The 21,988-nt window shown below is 41.9% G+C and overlaps 1 protein-coding gene across 7 annotated transcripts in view; it reads left to right on the top strand.

Annotated features, from left to right (window-relative positions):
* The window catches only part of ESRP1 (epithelial splicing regulatory protein 1), a 71,540-nt gene extending 51,119 nt beyond the window's left edge, over positions 1-20,421 (top strand). For 2 of the 7 annotated variants that reach the window (XM_010349395.3, XM_003938757.4), the window contains exons 14-16: positions 2,887-3,037; positions 8,721-8,830; positions 18,903-20,421. In XM_010349395.3, the coding sequence (XP_010347697.1) occupies positions 2,887-3,037; positions 8,721-8,795 (226 nt within the window). In that variant the 3' untranslated portion in view covers positions 8,796-8,830; positions 18,903-20,421. The remainder of the gene's footprint in view (positions 1-2,886; positions 3,038-8,720; positions 8,831-18,902) is intronic. The other 5 variants (XM_010349392.3, XM_010349391.3, XM_003938758.4 and 2 more) reach the window with 3 other exon arrangements.
* Positions 20,422-21,988: the final 1,567 nt, after the last annotated feature.

The following is a 21,988-nucleotide window of genomic DNA, read 5'->3' as shown; positions in this document are numbered from 1 at the left end:
CTCATGCTTCAGGCTCTGAAGCAGCTGAAATCACAGGCATGTGCCACCATGCCTGGCTAAATTTTTTCTGTAGTTTTACGAGAGACAAGATTTTACTATGTTGGCCAGGCTGGTCTCGAATTCCTGGCCTTCAGTGATTGTCTGCCTTGGCCTCCCAGAGTGCTGGGATTACAAGCATAAGCCACCATTCCTGGCTAAGTTTTTTTTTTTTTTTTAATTTTTAGTGGAGATGGGATTTTACCATGTTGCCTAGGCTGGCCTTGAACCCCTGGCCTCAAGTGATCTGCCCACCTTGGCCTCCCAAAGTGCTAGGATTATAGGCATAAGCCACTGCTCCCAGCCTAGAATTTAGGTTGATGGAAAATTCTTACTCTCGTGTCTTGTCAGGTAGATATATGACTTTTTAATTTTTTCTTATGGTTCCTTGTATACAGCAGGTAATCATCGTTGTGAAAAATAAGGGTAAAATCCAAATTGTGTCGTATTTAAGCTTCATCAAAATAGATGGTACCTTAGATGCAGAATATAATTGTCATTTATAACCTTAAATTTCTAGTGGTCCAATGTTTACTTTGGCTGTTTTTATCTTGATTATATTTTGAGAGTACTAGAGACCTCAGGCTTAATTTATGAAAGATCTTTAGGCAAACGGAATAGAATGTGGCAGGACAAAGCTGTGAAAGTAAGTTGTATGCTGTGGAAATGACCGTTTATACCTAGTCTGGAAAAGTCTAAGTCACTAGTAATAGAATATATGCAGAAATCCTGACGGTCTTCGCAAATGAGACTGCATATCTGCCTGAGCAAACACCGTCTTTGAGTGAATGCTAGTTGTATAGGAGGAAAGCAGTGAATCAGAAGTAAAGAGTTTGGGTGATTCTTATAGTTTGGCAAGAGCTGACTTATATGACCCGTTGAGAAATTATTTAACTCTTAGTTTCTGTTTCTGCCTCTGTAAAAATGAAGCGGTGTGGCTGAAGAGGGGCTAATGTCCTACTCAGACCAAAAGTTCAGCATTTCTTCTTTCTCTAGTCTCACAGTTGCCCATAAATTGATTTGAAATCTTACATTGGGATCGCTTGGCAGCCTTTAAAATATGTGTATGTCAATGTCTGGGTTTGGTTCTCTTGAGTTTCTAATTTTTAATTTGTTGGGGTAGTATCTCATACTAGAGCGTTGTTTAAAAAAAAAAAAACAAAAAAACTCCCATGGTGATTCTTACTTGCAAATTAGTTAAAGACCATTGACTGCTTTATCAGCATAAAAGGTTAAAAGCAACTTAATGTCAAGTAATAGTTTCAGTCTCCCATTATTTTTTAAATTATGAAATATGATGCTGATGGAAATAGCAAGAGTAAAGTAATGTCACAGCATTTTTATGGTTTATGAAGTAATTTGATATGTTAAGTCACTGAAGCTGACAAGCAGTCCTGTGAAACTAGGAAAGTGCTGATCACCCCCAGTTAGCAAATAAAGGAATTAAGTGACTTGCTTGAGGTTATTGTGCTAATTAGAGACAGTCTGGGACTGGAGGCACATCTGACTCTATCCTGTTAAACTATCTGTTAGGATTATGTATGATAGATAATTTCAAAGACTTTTGGTCCCTTTTTTTTTTTTGAGACGGAGTTTCGCTCGTTACCCAGGCTGGAGTGCAATGGCGCGATCTCGGCTCACTGCAACCTTCGCCTCCTGGGTTCAGGCAATTCTCCTGCCTCAGCCTCCTGAGTAGCTGGGATTACAGGCACGCGCCACCATGCCCAGCTGATTTTTTGTATTTTTAGTAGAGACAGGGTTTCACCATATTGACCAGGATGGTCTCGATCTCTTGACCTCGTGATCCACCCGCCTCGGCCTCCCAAAGTGCTGGGATTACAGGCTTGAGCCACCGTGCCCGGCGACTTTTGGTCCCTTCTTTATGTGTTTAATTATCTTTGAAATGGTACAATTACTAACTCTGAAAGATGAATAAAGGTTAATAATCCAAAGTTATGTATCTATATTACTCTTTAAGCTACTGACTTAAAAAATTCCCTATATATTTTAAATTATGGTTTTTAATTATAGTAAACTATATATTATATGAATTATGTAATAAAAGTAATTTTTAATGGCCACCAATTGAGGTAGAAAACAGACTGGGTGGGAACAGGGTGAAACTAATTGCGTAATATGGTAATGACTCAAGTTGTCACATCAAGTTGGGTGTTCACTTGGCTTGTGTTCCCCGGAGGTTATGGTTGTAGATACACTAGAAGACCCATTCTTCAACTTTCTCCCTTGCGTTAATGGTGATTTAATTTTTATGTATTCTTTCCAACTCCTCCCACTCCCATTTTTTCAAAGGCAGGAAAATATAACTTACGGGCACTATCATACTTTGATTTGCTGTCGTACTGTTGTGCTGTTCCCATGCTCATATATGTGGGTAGTACAGTCTATCCTTTGGTGCAATCACTTCGGATACTTTCCGTCTCCGTGGCTGTGGTTTCCATTAGTTCTTTGTATGCGTGCCTCTTCATGCCTTCGTGTTCCTGGTAGCTAGCTGGTGAATCATCAGTGAGCTGGGCCTTGGAAGTGGTGCTTTGTGGTGGAGTTGATGGTGAGGCTTACTTCTGTCCTTCCTCTCCTCTTAAGAATGTCAGGGATGTGAGGAAGCCCTGTGTATAATTCTGCAGTAATCTCACTGCCTTTCAACTTTTGGCTTTCGTGGAAATGTGAGACAGAACTGCTATGGTGTTCTCACCTGTCTTAGGAAAGACAGCTCTGAGAAGTATAAGAAAGGTCACCTTGAGAAATTCTGTTTTCTTAAGTAACTAATGTTTTAACAGTAAGTATTCAACATTGTCTGTTCCTGTTGGTTCACTGTTCTTTCTCTCCCTTTAGCCCCCCAGGTTCGCCTAATAGTCTTGGCTACTTCCCTACAGCTGCTAATCTTAGCGGTGTCCCTCCACAGCCTGGCACGGTGGTCAGAATGCAGGGCCTGGCCTACAATACTGGAGTTAAGGAAATTCTTAACTTCTTCCAAGGTTACCAGGTCAGTAGCTTGAAGGAGAATAATCCTCAGTGCCCTTATTACTTAAGTTGATTTGCCTAAAGAATCCAGCCAGGAAAGAAACGGATTCTATGAAACTCGTGTGTGTATATGTTAATGGATTTGCTTATGGAAACAAATAGATCTGGAGTCACTGTTGGGGACCAAATTCAGACTCATCCCTTTGTCAAAAACTAAGGCTTTTCCATATCATCTTAAGTCTTCCAACTTAATCTGTTGGTTATTTTTTGAAAAGTGAGCTACTACTTTGGGAAAGCTCTTTAGGGCATACGGCAGTATGAGTGTTCATTTAGAATAGGATTGGCTAAGGGGTTTTACGCAATGTCAAGTGTCAAATCCCTGACTAAACCAATAAGTAGTACTTAAACATGGATTTTAAAGGTGAGTATTTAAAACATACTCAGAGGCCTCTGTATAACCTGAAGGAAAAAAACTGCCTAACTCCTAGGAGACTCATGAGTCTTTAGGTGGTAACACCTAAGAATGAGCTGTCAGGTATTTGGCAGGCCTTTCATAAAATGATCTGGTATTTATTCTTGTGACGCTGATGTTTGCTCTTAGCAGTTTTTTTTCTACCCCATTCTGTGTCCATCAGCTGTTCTCTCACTTAGGCTAAAGAAAGAGATGATTTTTAGTTAGGATTCTTTAACAGTGAACATTGCCATCTCTTCTAAGCAGATACCTTTCTTTCTTCAAGTCACATTATTACCTAAGTCTTAAATTCCTTCTTTCTGCCAATGTCTAAAAAATAAGTAACTTGTTTTTTATCATACTAATCGTAAAAATTGTCCTCTTCCTCCTGGATCTGAACATTGCTTGAATCTTCAGAGTTGAGAAGCTGTTTTCAAGATAATAGTCACATTCTAAAATAGTCCTTGAGCATTTTCAGGGCAGCATTACAAGTGTTGTGTCTGTAGAGGCTATTTGATAATTAGAATGGGTTTATGAGCTTGGCATCAATGAGTCATGGAGGACTGTGGTCTCAACTAAAATTACCTCCGGGGTGATGCTACTGACCCAAACCTACCAAGTTACTGTCCTTTTCTCAGGGACTTTTAAACATACAAAGGACACTTTCTGACAAAATCTATGGCTGATAGTGAAGGACTGAAGGAAAGTGGAAGTCAGCAGATACTCTTCCCTGAGCAATTTTGCTGTCTTCAGAAGGCTTCGAGAGGGATTAAAAAGTTAAACTTCCTGTCTGATTCATTAGATTATAAAAGGAAGATTTTACTGAAAGCTTATTGAAGAGGTTGCTTATTCTTGGCCAGGCGTGGTGGCTCACGCCTGTAATCTAAGCACTTTGGAGGCCGAGGTGGGCGAATCACCTGAGGTTGGGAGTTCAAGACCAGCCTGACCAACATGGTGAAACCCCTCTTAAAAAAAAAAAAAAAGGCCAGGCACTGTGGCTCAAGCCTGTAATCCCAGCACTTTGGGAGGCCGAGGTGGGAGGATCACGAGGTCAGGAGATCGAGACCATCCTGGTCAACATGGTGAAACCCCGTCTCTAAGAAAAATACAAAAAAAGGCCGGGCACGGTGGCTCAAGCCTGTAATCCCAGCACTTTGGGAGGCCAAGGCGGGTGGATCACGAGGTCGAGAGATCGAGACCATCCTAGTCAACATGGTGAAACCCCGTCTCTACTAAAAATATAAAAAATTAGCTGGGCATGGTGGCTCGTGCCTGTAATTCCAGCCACTCAGGAGGCTGAGGCAGGAGAATTGCCTGAACCCAGGAGGCGGAGGTTGCGGTGAGCCGAGATCGCGCCATTGCACTCCAGCCTGGGTAACAAAAGCGAAACTCCGTCTCAAAAAAAAAAAAAAAAATACAAAACATTAGCTGGGCATGGTGGCAAGTGCCTGTAATCCCAGCTACTCAGGAGGCTGAGGCAGGAGAATTGCCTGAACCCAGGAGGCGGAGGTTGTGGTGAGCCGAGATCACGCCATTGCACTCCAGCCTGGGTAACAAGAGCAAAACTCCGTCTCAAAAAAAAAAAAAGGTTGCTTATTCTTACGGAGAAAACATTTTGACTTGTGTATTTTGTTTTTTCCATTGTTTTCCAAGTTAAGAAAGTTTTTAGTGGTCAGCTGAATTAATCTGTTTTTTGTTTGACTAACTTTTACATTCACACTGAATAGAATTAGCTAGCCTTATGTATAAATTAGTAATGAGATTAACGTAAATTGTTCTCTATTATTAAGAGTGTCAGCTGGGCATGGTGCCTCACGCCTATAATCCCAGCACTTTGGGAAGCTGATGTGGGGAGATCACTTGAAGTCAGGAGTTCAAGACCAGCTTGGCCACCATAGTGAAACCCCATCTCTACTAAATATATAAAAACTGGGCCGGGTGCGGTGGCTCACACCTGTAATCTCAGCACTTTGGGAGGCCGAGGCAGGTGGATCACAAGGTCAGGAGTTCATGACCAGACTGGCCAAGATGGTGAAACCCCATCTCTACTAAAAATGCAAAAATTAGCCAGGCATGGTGGTGGGCGCCTTTAATCCCAGCTACTCGGAAGGCTGAGGCAGGAGAATCACTTGAACCCAGAAGGAAGAGGTTGCAGTGAGCCAAGATCATGTCACTGCCCTCTAGCCTGGGTAACAGAGCGAGACTCCATCTCCCTCCCCCGCCCCAAAAAAAAGTGTCATGGCTGGCATTTGTGAGTATTTATTTATTTATTTTACCACAACCATGCAGTAAGGATTGTTTCTATGTTTCTGACCAAAAGATTCACATTCCTCAAAACTGAAATAACATAACTTCAGTCTGTGGCAGTTTTTCTTTGTAATAACTTCAAGGTTGGAATAGAGTTGTCTGATATAACCAGAAACATAAAGATTGTGCATATTATTTCAATATTTCATCTCAAGGCATTTGGCCTTCATTTCTGAAGTGCTTGGAATTTACTGACTGGATCAATGAGTTAGGATTATATAGGAACTTCAGTTATCTAATTTAACCTGTCAAATTATTCTCATATCTTCTTCAGTAATTTGATCATTAAGGCAGTCATAATACATGCACTAAAAAATCTTTATACCTAACCCAATTTCATATCATTCTTACATAAAATGACTATTTTCTACTGTCTTGAAGAGTCCATGCCTTCTTGTTTCCTGTTCTCAGTTAAATTCACTATGGGGTTCCAGCTTCTTTTGATTTGGCAACCAAGATGGTAAAATCAATGGATAACATTTTCTAAAACCTTGTTCATTTAAGTGTAATCTGTGTTCACCTAGCACATATTGCTGCTGCCAACTTAATGGGAGGTTTTAATTTTATTTCTAGTTATTTTATATAATTATATAACAACTACATAACTAAGCAAATAGCCAGGCAATAATTGGTTGAATAAATAAAATTTCTTTTTTTCTTTTTTTTTGAGACAGTGTCTCACTCTGTTGCCCAAACTAGAGTCCAGTGGTGCAGTCTCGGCTCACTGCAGCCACCACGCCAACCTCTTTTTCTCTTTTCTTTTTTTTTTTTTTTTTTTTTTTTGAGATGGAGTTTCACTCTTGTTACCCAGGCTGGAGTGCAATGGCGAGATCTCGGCTCACTGCAACCTCCGCCTCCTGGGTTCAGGCAATTCTCCTGCCTCAGCCTCCTGAGTAGCTGGGATTACAGGCACGCGCCACCATGCCCAGCTAATTTTTTGTATTCTTAGTAGAGATGGGGTTTCACCATGTGGACCAAGATGGTCTCAATCTCTTGACCTTGTGATCCGCCCGCCTCGGCCTCCCAAAGTGCTGGGATTACAGGCTTGAGCCACCGCGCCCGGCCGGTCTTTTTCTCTTTTCTATCTATTCTGAAGCTGAAGAAATTTGATGGTCTCTGATTCTGTCCCTTAAAAATACATGTCTTAGGCTGGGCACACAGTGGCTCATTCCTGTAATCCCAGCACTTTGGGAGGCTAAGGCAGGTGGATCACGAGGTCATGAGTTCAAAACCAGCCTGGCCAACAGGGTGAAACCCCTGTCTCTACTAAAATACCAAAATTAGCTGGGCACAGTAGCATGCGCCTGTAATCCCAGCTACTCCAGAAGCCAAGGCAGGAGAATCACTTGAACGCGGGGGAGGAGGTTGCCGTGAGGCAAGATAGCACCACTGCATTCTAGCCTGGGTGACAGATTAATACTCTGTCTCGGCTGGGCGCGGTGGCTCAAGCCTGTAATCCCAGCACTTTGGGAGGCCGAGGCAGGTGGATTACGAGGTCAAGAGATCGAGACCATCCTGGTCAACATGGTGAAACCCCGTCTCTACTATAAATACAAAAAATTAGCTGGGCATGGTGGCACGTGCCTGTAATCCCAGCTACTCAGGAGGCTGAGGCAGGAGAATTGCCTGAACCCAGGAGGCAGAGGTTGTGGTGAGCCGAGATCGTGCCATTGCACTCCAGCCTGGGTAACAAGAGTGAAACTCCATCTCAAAAAAAAAAAGACTGTCTCAAAATAATAATAATAATAATCCTGATGTAATAATGTCATATATAATTTTATAAATTATCTTTAAATGTAATTTTTAATGTATTTTCCCCCAACCTTTAACTAAATTTCTTACATAAAACTAGTCTAGTCCAGGCCCAGTGGCTCACCTGAGGCCAGGAGTTCAATACCAGCGTGGCCAACATGCAACATGGTGAAACCCCATCTCTACTAAAAATACAAAAACTAGCCAGCCACGGCAACACACTCCTGTAGTCCCAGCTAGTCAGGTAACTGAGGCAGGAGAAGCGCTTGAACCCAGGCGGTAGAAGTTGCAGTGAGCTGAGAATGCGACATTGCATTCCAGCCTGGGTGACAGAGCAAGATTCTGTCTCAAAAAAACAAACTACCTCAAGTTTGTGTCTTCCATACTTCATCTGGGGTGGAGGTAAAGCCAGAAAGACCAAGGATTTACAAAGACAAACTACCATGAAAATACTTGGTAATGAGGATATCATTCTGGTCCTTAAAGAAACCTGTGTGTACGTTTTAGATGATGGCCTTTCACACTGAATGGACTCTCAGGTATCCTTACATAAGGCCCTTAATATTTTCATTGGCTCTTTGCACAACCCTTTACTGTCAATGTCTTTTACATTTTCAATAAATGCTAGTTTTTGTTTCTCTTCAAAATGCTGACTTTATTCATTGTTTCTTTGGACCTCTCACTACTAACAGTTTTACTTGCTGCCTTATTGAATTAGATTGATATTACAAATACATCAAATGGTATCTAAAATTTACTGCGTTGTTTGGAGATACTGGGTATTGAGCTTATTGTACAATGTCTTGCAAATAACTAGTGCTCAAATATTTGATATTTAATCATACTTGCAGTAGCATAGAAACAGTACTATGCAAGATCTGAAGAAATTGGTCTCCTAAGTTCTTGTGGTATGCTGGGTGTGTGTGTGTGTGTGTGTGTGTGTGTGTGTGTGTGTGTGTGTGTAATCCATGTTTTCAATCTAACGCCTATCCTAGAAGGGATTTTCATTGTATTTAAACATGTTAAGAAGATTTGGGTTAGTAGATGCGTATATGGCTTGTACCAGTGTTTACTTGTTTCCTCCTGTCTAGATGTCCTATACTATTGTTGGTAGATCTATTTAGTTGAAATATTAACCATCCATAGTGACAGTTTGTCTGTCTTTTGATCCTGTTTGTTTTAACTTGCATTTTAGTATGCAACCGAGGATGGACTTATACACACAAATGACCAGGCCAGGACTCTACCCAAAGAATGGGTTTGTATTTAAGGGCCCCAGCAGTTAGACCATCCTCAGAAAAGAAGGTAAGGCTTTATGATGTACAAGTTAAATTATAAAGGGCCAAACAAATAGACATCAAGATTCTGAAGGCATTTAGCAATCAACTGAGAGAGTCCTTCTTTTCTTTAGTGTAATGTAAAATATCAGATATCCTGGAAGGAATGGAGACTAGAATTAAGTTTGTCATGTAGGTACATATAATCTAAGCAACATTCATGGATGAGAGTTGTATGTTATCGTGAGCCAAGGGAAAACTTTTCCCTTTGGAAATTCATTCACTGTATCTCATGTGGAGTACGAGTTGGGTATTTTTTTTTTTAATTGAGGTAAAAATTATGTAACCATTTTAAACTCATTTACAACTCAGTGATTTTTAGTATATTCACAAAATGATGCGACTACTACCTCAATTTAGTTCTAAAACATTTTTGTCACTCCATTTTCTCTCCCAATAGCTCCTGGCAACTAATATGCTTTCTGTCTCTATGAATTTGGCTATTCTGGATATTTCATATAAATGGAATCATACATGTGACTTTTTCTATGTTTGTCCTTTTTTTTTTTTTCTGGTCCATTTATGAGCTCATGTCTTTTTTTTTTTTTTTTTAATAGGGTTTACCCTTGTAGCACATGTTAATGCTTCATTTGTTTTTATGACTGAATAATATTTCACTGTTGGACGTGCCGCATTTTATTTATCCACTGATGGACATTTTAATCAGTTCCACTTTCTGGCTACTGTGAATGGTGCTGATGTGGGCATTCGTGTATAATTATTTGAGTATCTGTTTTCAGTTCTCTTGGGTGTATACCCAGGAGTAGAATCACTGAGTCATGTACTGATTCTTTTAGATTGGGTACATTCTTTCCTGTTTCCTTTTTTTTTTTTTAATTGTTGTAAAATGTACACCACAAAACTTAACAATTTTACAGTGTCCGTTCAGTAGCATTAAGTGTACATTCACATTGTCATGCAACCAGGTACCGCCATGCAGCTCCGGAACTAACGTTTTCTCAGGCTAACACTCCATATACATGAAACAAGAATTCTCTATTCCTCCTCCTCCACAGCCTATGGTAACCACCATTCTACTCTGTCTCTATGAATGTGACTGTTCTAGGTAGTCATTCCCAAGCAGACTGATTGTCCTTCAGTAACTGGTTTATTTCACTTAGCTTGTGTTTAAGTAGATTTGGGCATACATTTAAATGTGCTTTAATCCAAAATGAGCAGAAGGTTTTTGTTGCATGTCTTTTTCCTTTTCTAGAACTAAACGTAGAGGAAAGGAACCTTGATAAGTTTCTTTTAAAATAGTCTTCTAGATTAGTGTTTTGAATCCAGTTTCTACCCAGAGAAGATTAATCCACAATCTTCTCTTTTCTTTTTTTTGAGACAGTCTCGCTCCATTGCCCAGGCTGGAGTACAGTGGTGTGATCTTGGCTCACTGCAGCCTCCACCTCCCGGCTTCAAGCGATTCTCCTGCCTCAGCCTCCTAAGTAGCTGGGACTACAGGTGCATGCCACCACGCCTGGCTAATTTTTTGTATTTTTAGTAAAGACCAGGTTTCACCACATTAGCTAGAATGGTCTCAATTTCCTGACCTCATTATCAACCCACTTCACCTCCCAAAGTGCTGGAATTATAGACATGAGCCAACATGCCTGGCCTACCATCTTTTCTTAAAGGATACTAGCATTCTTTGCCCCTACTCAGGAGATATAGGGATATGTTCAGGAATTAATATTCCTTTTTTCATCATTTTTTATTGTTGAGTTTGCTGAAGTTGGCTTGCTGGCATGTCATTTTCCAATTTGGTTAACATTTTCATGGCTGAGGACCCTGTTGTCTTTAACTATGTTGATTCTAAATTGTAAATGAGGTTGCCAATACTCTGTCATCATTGAGAGAAAAAAAAAAAATTGCATCTTAGCCTTTTGCTCTTAAGTGTAGAAACCCCAGTTCTAAGTCGGAAGTGAAGATTTTTTTCAGATCTTTTTGAGTGAGGTTTCAGGATATCATGGTCCTACCAAAGAGTGTCACATATGGATGGTTTTTGGTGATAATGGGTGCTCTCTAGTCTTTGTCTTTGTGCTCAGAACACATTGTTCTAGTCTGTTGATATCCTTTTGGGTTGATAATTTTTTTTTTTTTTTTTTTTTTGGAGACGGAGTTTCGCTCTTGTTACCCAGGCTGGAGTGCAATGGCACGATCTCGGCTCACCGCAACCTCCGCCTCCTGGGTTCAGGCAATTCTCCTGCCTCGGCCTCCTGAGTAGCTGGGATTACAGGCACGCGCCACCATGCCCAGCTAATTTTTGTATTTTTTAGTAGAGACGGGGTTTCACCATGTTGACCAGGATGGTCTCGATCTCTCGACCTCATGATCCACCTGCCTCGGGCTCCCAAAGTGCTGGGATTACAGGCTTGAGCCACCGCGCCCGGCCTTGGGTTGATAATTTCTTTCCACGTGTTCATTATTCAATACAATGTTGTCTGTGAACTTGATTAACACAGTCTATATTTTTTAATGAGTATATTGGATTAGAAATGGAAGCTTTTGAGCCGGGCGCGGTGGCTCAAGCCTGTAATCCCAGCACTTTGGGAGGCCGAGGCGGGTGGATCACGAGGTCAAGAGATCGAGACCATCCTGGTCAACATAGTGAAACCCCGTCTCTACTAAAAATACAAAAAATTAGCTGGGCATGGTGGCACGTGCCTGTAATCCCAGCTACTCAGGAGGCCGAGACAGGAGAATTGCCTGAGCCCAGGAGGCGGAGGTTGCAGTGAGCCGAGATCGCACCATTGCACTCCAGCCTGGGTAACAAGAGCGAAACTCCGTCTCAAAAAAAAAAAAAAAAAAAAAAAAATACAAAAACTAGCTGGGTGTGGTGGCACGTGCCTGTAATCCCAGCTACTTAGGAGGCTGAGGCAGGAGAATTGCCTGAGCCCAGGAGGCGGAGGTTGCGGTGAGCCGAGATTGCGCCGTTGTACTCCAGCCTGGGTAACAAGAGCGAAACTCGGTCTCAAAAAAAAAAAAAAAAAAAATAGAAATGGAAGCTTTTGACATTGCACCAGAAGTGTCCTAAATTGACTATGGACCATTACTCATGACCTCTAGTTTTCTACCCTATGTTTATATATTTGGAGTCATGACAGAATAACAGATCAGGTGCTGTGTTCAAATCCAGATATCTGCATCTTCTCATCATAATAAATTCAAGTTAATGTGCCTTTATATTACAAATTTTTAAAAATGCAGATCTGGCTGAAAGCAGTGGGTTATGCCTGGAATCTCCCAGCACCTTGGGAGACAGAGGTGGGCAGATCACTTGAGCCCTAGAAATTTGAGACCAGCCTAGGCATATGGAGAAACCCTGTCACTACAAAAAATACAAAAAATTACTTAGGTGTGGTGGCATTTACCTGTAGTCCCAGCTACTCAGGAGGCCGAGGTAGAGGGATCAGTTGAGCCCAGGAGCTCAAGGCTGCAGTGAGCCATGATTGCACCACTGCACTCCAGCCTGGGTGACAAAGAGCAAGACCCTATCTCAAAACAAAAACGAAAAGCATAGATCACTGTGTGAAATACTTTGCATAATTAATCTCATTTAATTATCTTACCAACTCTAGGAGACAGGATTATAAAAGTATTGGGTGCTCATTGCAAAGAATTTGGAACAGAGAGACAGGTATAAAGAAGTCACTAACAATCCTACCACCCGGCAGCAAGCATGATAAATATTCCCTTTCATTCTCTTTGCTGTATACCTCATGCAGTTTTGGACCTTGTTTCTTTCCCCTTAACCTTGTATGGTTATATATATATTTTTTCACTGCCTCCTTACCAATATAAAATTCATCATCATAATCGAGCGCTGCATGTTCTTATAAGTACTTATATCCACAGTTTCATTTGAGACCCACCATAACTCTGCAAGGAGGCATCAGGGTGCAGGTACCCATGGGCCCATTTGACAGATAAGGAAATGAAACCCAGCAAGGTTAGGCAACTTGCACAAGTCATACAGCTAATGATCAAGCTGACAAAAAGATTCAGGCCTTCTGCCTTCACTCTGATTACTCTTTTCTGTTAACCAAACAGTAGCATGGCAGAGTGCTTCCAGTAGGCTGCATGGTGACCCCCAAGATATGTGTCTCCTTTGATCCCTAGAACCTGTGACTCTTACCTTCTATGGAAAAAGCTGCAAGAAGATCTTTGATAGGAAAAGTAGATCATGAATTATCTGGGTGGTCCCTAGATACAGTCACTTGTATTCCTATAAGAAAGAGGCAGTGGCTCATGCCTGTAATCCCAGCGCTTTGGGAGGCTGAGGCGGGTGGATCATGAGGTCAAGAGTTTGAGACTAGCCTGGCCAACATGGTGAAACCCCATCTCTACTACAAACACAAAAATTAACTGGGTGTGTTGGTGGGTGCCTGTAATCCCAGCTACTTGGGAGGCTGAGGCAGGAGATTCGTTTGAACCCAGGAGGCAGAGGTTGCAGTGAGCCAAGATTGTACCATTGCACTTCAGCAAGGCAGCAATGTGACCAAGGAGGCAGAGATGAGAGAGCTGTTTACTCAGCCCAAGACTGTTCCCAGCTACCAGCAGCTGGAAGAGGCAAGGACCTGACTGCTCCCTGGAGGCACCAGAGAATGGGCAGCCCCGCCGACACTGGTTTCTCACTTCTGGCCTCCAGAATTGTTAGAAAATGAATACTTATTTTATGCCACACCCGATATATGGTAACAGCAGTCACGGGAAACTAACAGTATTTTTAAAAAATATGTCAAGAGTGATCTCATGGCTGGCTGTAGGATCAGGTAAAGATAACAAACACACACTATTCTGCCTTCTCTTGCCTTGTGCCATCAGCCCAGCCGACACACACTAACTATCCCTCTGAATCACTAGTAGTAGTAGTAGTAATATTTTTGTGGGTAAGAACAGCTATGTTGTTGGTTTCAATGAGAAAAAGACTATCAAACTCTAATTAAAGAATCTGAGGCCAGGCACAGTGGCTTATGCCTGTAATACCAGCACTTAGGGAGGCCAAAGCTGGTGGATTGCCTGAGGGTGGGAGTTCAGGACCAGCTTGGCCAACATGGTGAAACCCCATCTCTACTAAAAAATAGAAAAATTAGCCTGGTGTAGTGGTGGGCACCTGTGATCCCAGCTACTCAGGAAGCTAAGACGGGAGAATTGCTTAAACCTGGGGAGCGGAGGTTGCAGTGAGCCGAGATTGCACCACTGCACTCCTGGGCAACAAAAGCAAAACTTGGTCTCAAAAAAATGAAGAATCTTGAGTTACGGGTTTTATTTTATCTTACACATAAGGGAGAAAATGCTTCTCTGGCCTAACAAGGAAAAATCATAAATGACTTTTCCGAAAACATGTCAAAGCTACTAGAAGAAAATAAAATACTACAACTAGTCAGGGGTTTTTTTGTTGTTGTTTTTTGTTGGTTTATTTTGAGACATGACGGTATCACTTTGTTGCCCAAGCTGATCTTGAATTCCTGGACTCAAGTGATCCTTTCACCTCAGCCTCCCCAGTAGCTGAGATTACAACTGCTCTCCACCATGCCTGACTGCAGAATTGCAGGGTTTTTAAGGGATTATAGGTTCATTCTGTAGCATATAGCACCAGTGATGAAATCCAGATTATCTTTAAAGACATCTTTGTGTTTTTTTGGTTTTTTTTGAGATAGAGTTTCGCTCTTGTTACCCAGGCTGGAGTGCAATGGCATGATCTCGGCTCACCGCAACCTCCGCCTCCTGGGTTCAGGCAATTCTCCTGCCTCAGCCTCCTGAGTAGCTAGGATTACAGGCACGTGCCACCACGCCCAGCTAATTTTTTGTATTTTTAGTAGAGACGGGGTTTCACCATGTTGACCAGGATGGTCTTGATCTCTCGACCTCGTGATCTGCCCGCCTCAGCCTCCCAAAGTGCTGGGATTACAGGCTTGAGCCACCGCGCCCGGCCCAAGACATCTTTGTATGTAATACTTTAATGGCAGTGTATAACAAAATAAAACTTTTTTTTTTTTTTTTTTTTTTTGAGACAGAGTTTCGCTCATTACCCAGGCTGGAGTGCAATGGCGCCATCTCGGCTCACTGCAACCTCCGCCTCCTGGGTTAGGCAATTCTCCTGCCTCAGCCTCCTGAGTAGCTGGGATTACAGGCACGTGCCACCATGCCCAGCTAATCTTTTTTTTGTATTTTTAGTAAAGACGGGGTTTCACCATGTTGACCAGGATGGTCTCGATCTCTTAACCTCGTGATTCACCCGCCTCGGCCTCCCAAAGTGCTGGGATTACAGGCTTGAGCCACCGCACCTGGCCAATGAAACATGTTTTAACACAGATCTTATTTAAAAAGGAAGGCCGATTTGTAAATGTCTGCAGTTGTAATTCTCAACTATCTTTATAACTGTTTTCTATAGCTTAATGGAAAGAGGAAATATTTTCTCTATATCCTTCTAAGATTGATTTTTTTTTTAATTTTAATTTTTATTTTTTGCTAGCAGTTAGGAGTCTGCGATTTCATTGTTATACATTCAAACTCCATTGGATACCACTGGGATTAAAAAGCAGTGCGGAAAGGCTAAATATTTAACTTTTCCCATCATTTCTACATTTTATCAGAATATTAAGGTTTAATTTTCAGCATATGCAAAGATGCTATTTCCTGGTATAAATGTGCTAGGAATGAAGAAGGTGGTGCTCATTGACTCTAATAACTGACAGTCCTAGGGTTGACTGATGTAGCTGGATTCAGGGGTTTGCTCATCCAGGCTCTCTCCGTGAGATACTCCTAGCAACACTGGCCTTTCACTGACCTGGTTTACATCCATCCCTGAAACCACAGTGCCCTGGGATATGCAGGACTCTAACTGGCCATGCCTGGGCCACTTGTTTGGCTTAGTGGTAAAACTGCCTCTTAGGGGCTTGAGATTGGGTGATAGGCAGTTGTTTTAAATTCAGGTGCTACTGCCAAAAGAAGGGTAAAGTAGATATTGATCAATAGTGTTGGGTCATTGATTTTTCTTATCTGCATTTAGTATCAAAGGAGAAGCCTTTCAGTGTGTGGTGTTTTAAGCTGAGTCTCAAATTGTGGTCACTTTGGAAACCACATTTAAAAGATGCATCCTAACTAGTATATCTGTGTTTTTTATATACCTGATTTTAAGTCTGTACCATTTGTAGACTCTGTGTTATTAAAGCAAACACATTCCTGTTTTTCATTTGCATGTCAAAGTATGCATAATGGCGTGGGGGTGGCTCACACATGTTATCCCAGCACTTTAGAATGCCAGGCAAGAGGATCACTTGAGGCTGAGATCGAGACTAGCCTGGACAACGTAGGGAGACCCCATCTCTTTAAAAAAAAGTAATGATAATTTACCCTAGGGCCAGGTGCTGTCCGAAGCACCTATAATCTCAGCACTTTGAGAGGTCAAGGCAGGAGGATTGCTCAAGGCTTGGAGTTTGAGACCAGCCTGGTCAAGATGGTGAGAATCTGTCTTTGCAAACAATTTGAAAATTAGCTGTGTATACTGGTATGCCTGTGGGCTCAGTTGTTCAGGAGGCTGAGGTGGAGGATACCTGGAGCCCAGGAATTTGAGGCAGCATCGAGCTCTGATCACACCACTGCACTACAGCCTGGGCCACGATGTGACAACCCAGCTCTTAAAAAAAAACAAACTTCAGGCCGGGCGCGGTGGCTCAAGCCTATAATCCCAGCACTTTGGGAGGCCGAGGCGGGTGGATCATGAAGTCAAGAGATCGAGACCATTCTGGTCAACAAGGTGAAACCCCGTCTCTACTAAAAATACAAAAATTAGCTGGGCATGGTGGCCCGCGCCTGTAGTCCCAGCTACTTGGGAGGCTGAGGCAGAATTGCTTGAACCCAGGAGGCGGAGGCTGCGGTGAGCCAAGATCGCGCCACTGCACTCCAGCCTGGGTAACAAGAGCGAAACTGTCTTTAAAAAAAAAAAAAAAAAAAAGCCGGGCACGGTGGCTCAAGCCTGTAATCCCAGCACTTTGGTAGGCCGAGGCGGGTGGATCACAAGGTCAAGAGATCGAGACCATCCTGGTCAACATGGTGAAACCCCATCTCTACTAAAAATACAAAAAATTTGCTGGGTATCGTGGTGCATGCCTATAATCCCATTGCACTCCAGCCTGGGTAACGAGAGTGAAATTCCGTCTCAAAAAAAAAGAAAAAAAAAAAACAGCAGTGAACTGTGATTGCACCACATCACTCCATATTCCATTGTAGGTGATGGAACTGCACCCTCTTTCAAAAAAAATAAATATGTAATGCCTACTAAGAGTTTCATGTTAAGGTTGTGTGGTATATAAGTAAAATAGCATAGTGGAACTAATCAGTATTAGTTCAAATAGTGCATCTGCCTATTACTAAATCATTCTGCTTCAGTTTTTCCTTCTCTAAAATGGGAACAAAAAGCTAACATAAAAGGTTGTATGTGTATATGTGGGGATGAAATAAATTGATATATGACACATATAAAGCTGCTAATCATCAGTAACGGACACAAAGAGCCCATATGTTTGCTGTTATGTCATGCCTTACTGCTTTTTTTTTTTTTGAAAGAGGGAGTCTTGCTCTGTTACCTAGGCTAGAGTGCAATGGCACGATCTTGGCTCACTGCAACCTCCACCTCCTAGGTTCAAGCAATTCTCCTGCCTTAGCCTACCGAGTAGCTGGGACTATAGGCGCCTGCCACCATGCCCAGCTAGTTTTTGTTTGTTTTGTTTTGTTTTGTTTTGTTTTTTGACATGCAGTCTTGCTCTGTCACCCAGGCTGGAGTGCAGTGGCATGATCTCAGCTCACCACAGCCTTTGCCTCCTGGGTTCAAGAGATTCTCCTGCCTCAGCCTCCTGAGTAACTGGGATTATAGGCAGACACTACTACATCCAACTAATTTTTGTATTCGTAGAGAGGGGGTTTCACCATGTTGGTCAGGCTGGACTCGAACTCCTGACCTTGTGATCCGCCTGCCTCAGCTTCCTAAAATGCTGGGATTACAGGTGTGAGCCACCCACCCAGCCATAATTTTTGTATTTTTAGTAAAGACGGGGTTTCACCATGTTGGCCAGGCTGGTCTCAGATTCCTGACCTCAGGTGATCCTCATCCTCCTGCTTCAGCCTCCCAAAGTGCTGGGATTACAGGCATGAGCCACCATACCCAGCCCCTTATTGCTACTTATTAAGTGTCCTAGAAATTATTTGGATTTTTTTTTTTTTTTCTGGAGACAGAGTCTCGCTCTGTAGGCTGGGCTGGAGTGCAGTGGCGCAACCTCCGCCTCCCAAGTCAAGCAGTTCTCCTGCCTCAGCCTCCCTAGTAGCTGGGATTACAGGCACACTCCACCATGCCCAGCTAATATTTCTATTTTTAGCAGAGATGGGCTTTCGCCATGTTGGCCAGGCTGGTCTTGAACTCCTGACCTTGTGATCCGCCCACCTCAGGCTCCCACAGTGCTGGAGATTACAGGCATGAGCCACCACACCCGGCCTGGAATTTATTTCTTTTCTTTTTTTTTTTTTTTTTTGAGACGGAGTTTCTCTCTTGTTACCCAGGCTGGAGTGCAATGGCGTGACCTTGGCTCACCGCAACCTCTGCCTCCTGGGTTCAGGCAATTCTCCTGCCTCAGCCTCCTGTGGGATTTCTTATACTAGAATTTAACTTTAAAATTTTGTCTAAATGGTTTTGTTTATTTTGGTAATAATATTGAACCTCTAAGGAATGAGTGAAATATTCTCTCCAGAAAGGAGCTGAGCCAAGCAGGGAGTTGGAAACCATGCATGGTAAACTAAACACATAATACTACAAAGGGTAGGGGTGGTGCTGAATGCCAGCAACTGCATAAACCATGGAAACTCTCTGGGCTAGTGCTATACTCCCCAAGCCCTTGCCGTGTAAATGCCAACTATGTCTGTGTGAAATAACAGCTTGGGTCATCTTAAAGCTTTTTTTATCCTTGTAGAATTTAAAATCGTTTTTGTGACTGCTAAGAGTGACATTTAGAGACTATAACATTTCCTTTTATTCATTTGTTTTTTTCCAGTGTTTGAAAGATGTATGGGGATCTTGAAACTGCCAGATGCAAGAAAACTTCTAGCAAATTCAGGGGAAGTTTGTCTACACTCAGGCTGCAGTATTTTCAGCAAACTTGATTGGACGAGCAGGCCTGTGCCTTATCTTTTGGTGGAGTGAAAAAATTTGAACCAGTGAAGCCAAATCCTTACAGCAAACAGCATGCAGCATACCTGGCTCTTTGCCGATTGCAAATAGGCATTTAAAATGTGAATTTGAAATCAGACGTCTCTATTATTTCCAGCTAAAGTGGCATCGTAGGTGTTTCCTAAGTTTTAAGTCTTGGATAAAAACTCCACCAGTGTCAACCATCTCCACCATGAACTCTGTTAAGGAAGCTTTTGTATATTCCCACTCCTTTCTCTCTATTTTCCTGTCTTCTGCATAATCATGCCCTCTTGCTAAGTAATTCAAGCATAAGGTCTTGGAATACTAAAATCATAAGCTTAGGAAAAAGAGTAAAATTGTTATTTTCTAAGTCTTTTGGCCATGATGATCTTATAGTTAAATAATTTTAAAACACCTTAAGATACTTTAGAAAAAATGGTGCACCCTCCACAAAACACAGTTTAAAAGTGTGGATCTTTTTCTCAGCAGGTATCAGTTGTAAATAATGAACTAGGGGCCAAAATGCAAAACCAAAAATGAAGCAGCTACATGTGTTTAGTAATTTCTAGTTTGAACTGTAACTGAATATTGTGGCTTCATATGCATTATTTTATATTGTACTTTTGTCATTGATGGTTTGGACTTTAATAAGAGAAATTCCATAGTTTTTAATATCACAGAAGTGAGACTATGTGAACCGTGTATTCTAGAAAACAGTATACTAACTGAACAGAAGTGAATGCTTGTATATATTATGAGAGCCTTAAATCTTTTTCTCTAATGCCTTAACTGTCAAATAATTATAACCTTTTAAAGCATAGGACTATAGTCAGCATGCTAGACTGAGAGGTAAACACTGATGCAGTTAGAACAAGTACTAATGCTGTCAGTGTTTAACACTGTGTTTAGCTGTGTTTATGCTACAAAAGTGCAATATTAGACACTAGCTAGCTAGTACTGCTGCCTCATGTAACTCCAAAGAAAACAGGATTTCATTAAGTGCATTGAATGTGGATATTTCTTTAAGTTACTTATATTGTCCTTTGCTTGAATGCAATGCCATAGAGATTTATGTGGCTGCTATTTTTATTTTCTTTGCATTACTTTGAGTAACACCTTAAAGGGAGAAGCAAACATTTCCCTCTTCAGCTGACTGGCAATGGCCCTTTAACTGCAATAGGAAAAAAAAAAAAAAGGTTTATGTGAAAATTGGTGATAACTGGCACTTAAGATCGAAAAGAAATTTCTGTATACTTGATGCCTTAAGACATTGTGTGTCCAAAGCTCTGAAAGACTTAAGATAGGCAGTAATGCTTACTACATTACTACTGAGTTTTTGTAGAGTTAACATTTGATAATAAAACATGCCTGTTTAATCTCAATGTTTGTGATTTTTGTTTTGTGATTAGAATTATGGTACTGGTAGAAGCACATAAATAAGCCATCTCTTCTTGGGGTGGTGGTAGGGTTTTTCTCTAAACTTACATATAAAAGCTATCAGTGATAAATGTATTCAAGATGGCCAGGCACAGTGGCTCATACCTGTAATCCCAACATTTTGGGAGGCTGAGGTGGACGCATCACTTGAGATCAAGAGTTTGAGACCAGCCTGGCCAACATAGCGAAATCTCATCTCCACTAAAAATCCAAAAAAACCTAGCCAGGCATGGTGGTGCACACCTGTAATCTCAGCTTCTCGGGAGGCTGAGGCAGAAGAATCACTTGAACCCAGGAGGTGAAGGTTGCAGTGAGCTGAGATTAGGTCACTGTATTCCAGCCTGGGCAGCAGAGCAAGACTCTTGTCTCAAAAAATAATAGATGTACTCAAGATAATGGTCAAACAGCTATCCTTAGAGCACAAATCATTGAAACTTTGAAATTCTTTTTTTTTTTTTTTTTTTTTTTTTTTGAGACGGAGTTTCGCTCTTGTTACCCAGGCTGGAGTGCAATGGCGCCATCTCAGCTCACCGCAACCTCCACCTCCTGGGCTCAGGCAATTCTGCCTCAGCCTCCTGAGTAGCTGGGATTACAGGCATGCGCCACCATTGCCCAGCTAGTTTTTTGTATTTTTAGTAGAGACGGGGTTTCACCATGTTGACCAGGATGGTCTCGATCTCTCGACCTCGTGATCCACCCGCCTCGGCCTCCCAAAGTGCTGGGATTACAGGCTTGAGCCACCGCGCCCGGTGAAACTTTGAAATTCTTAGAATAGTCACATATTCTACCCATTCTTTAAAAATCAGGCAAAGTCTAGCCTAACTTCGAACATTTTATAGCCACATATATTAACAGTATCACTTGACATACAAACTCTTGTTAGTGTATCAGTTCTAAAATTAGATTATAACCCCAAGAGCAGGGATTATGCTGAATCTATATTTTCCTTAATGTCCAGCACTTTTTTTTACTTCGTAACATTTACATCAAATATCTGCACTTCTGTTCACCCAGTATGTTCTTCATAAACATATCATTGAGTGTAGCTTAGCTTAGTTAAGCCAGGGAAGTTTTCCAGTCCTGGTCCTTACCAACATTACCTTATAAAAATGAAGCCATCTGTCTGGGTGTGGTGGCTCACGCCTGTAATTCCAACACTTTGGGAGCCCAAGGCGGGTGGATCACGAAGTCAAGAGATCGAGACCAACCTGGCCAACATGGTGAAACCCTGTCTCTCAAAAAAACAAACAAAAAAAAACATTTGGCTGGGCATGGTGGCTCATACCTATAATTCCAGCACTTTGGGAGGCCAAGGTGGGCGAGTCACCTGAGGTCAGGAGTTTGAGACCAGCCTGACAAACATGGAGAAACCCTGTCTCTACTAAAAGAACAAAAAGATTAGGTGGTCGTGGTGGCGCATGCCTGTAATCCCAGCTATTCGGGAGGCTGATGCAGGAGATTCACTTGAACCCGGGAGGTGGAAGTTGCAGTGAGCCAAGATCACACCACTGC

This window comes from Saimiri boliviensis, chromosome 15, assembly GCF_048565385.1.
Source record: "Saimiri boliviensis isolate mSaiBol1 chromosome 15, mSaiBol1.pri, whole genome shotgun sequence".
Lineage (NCBI taxonomy): Eukaryota > Metazoa > Chordata > Mammalia > Primates > Cebidae > Saimiri > Saimiri boliviensis.
This window is presented reverse-complemented; position numbering and strand designations above follow the sequence as displayed.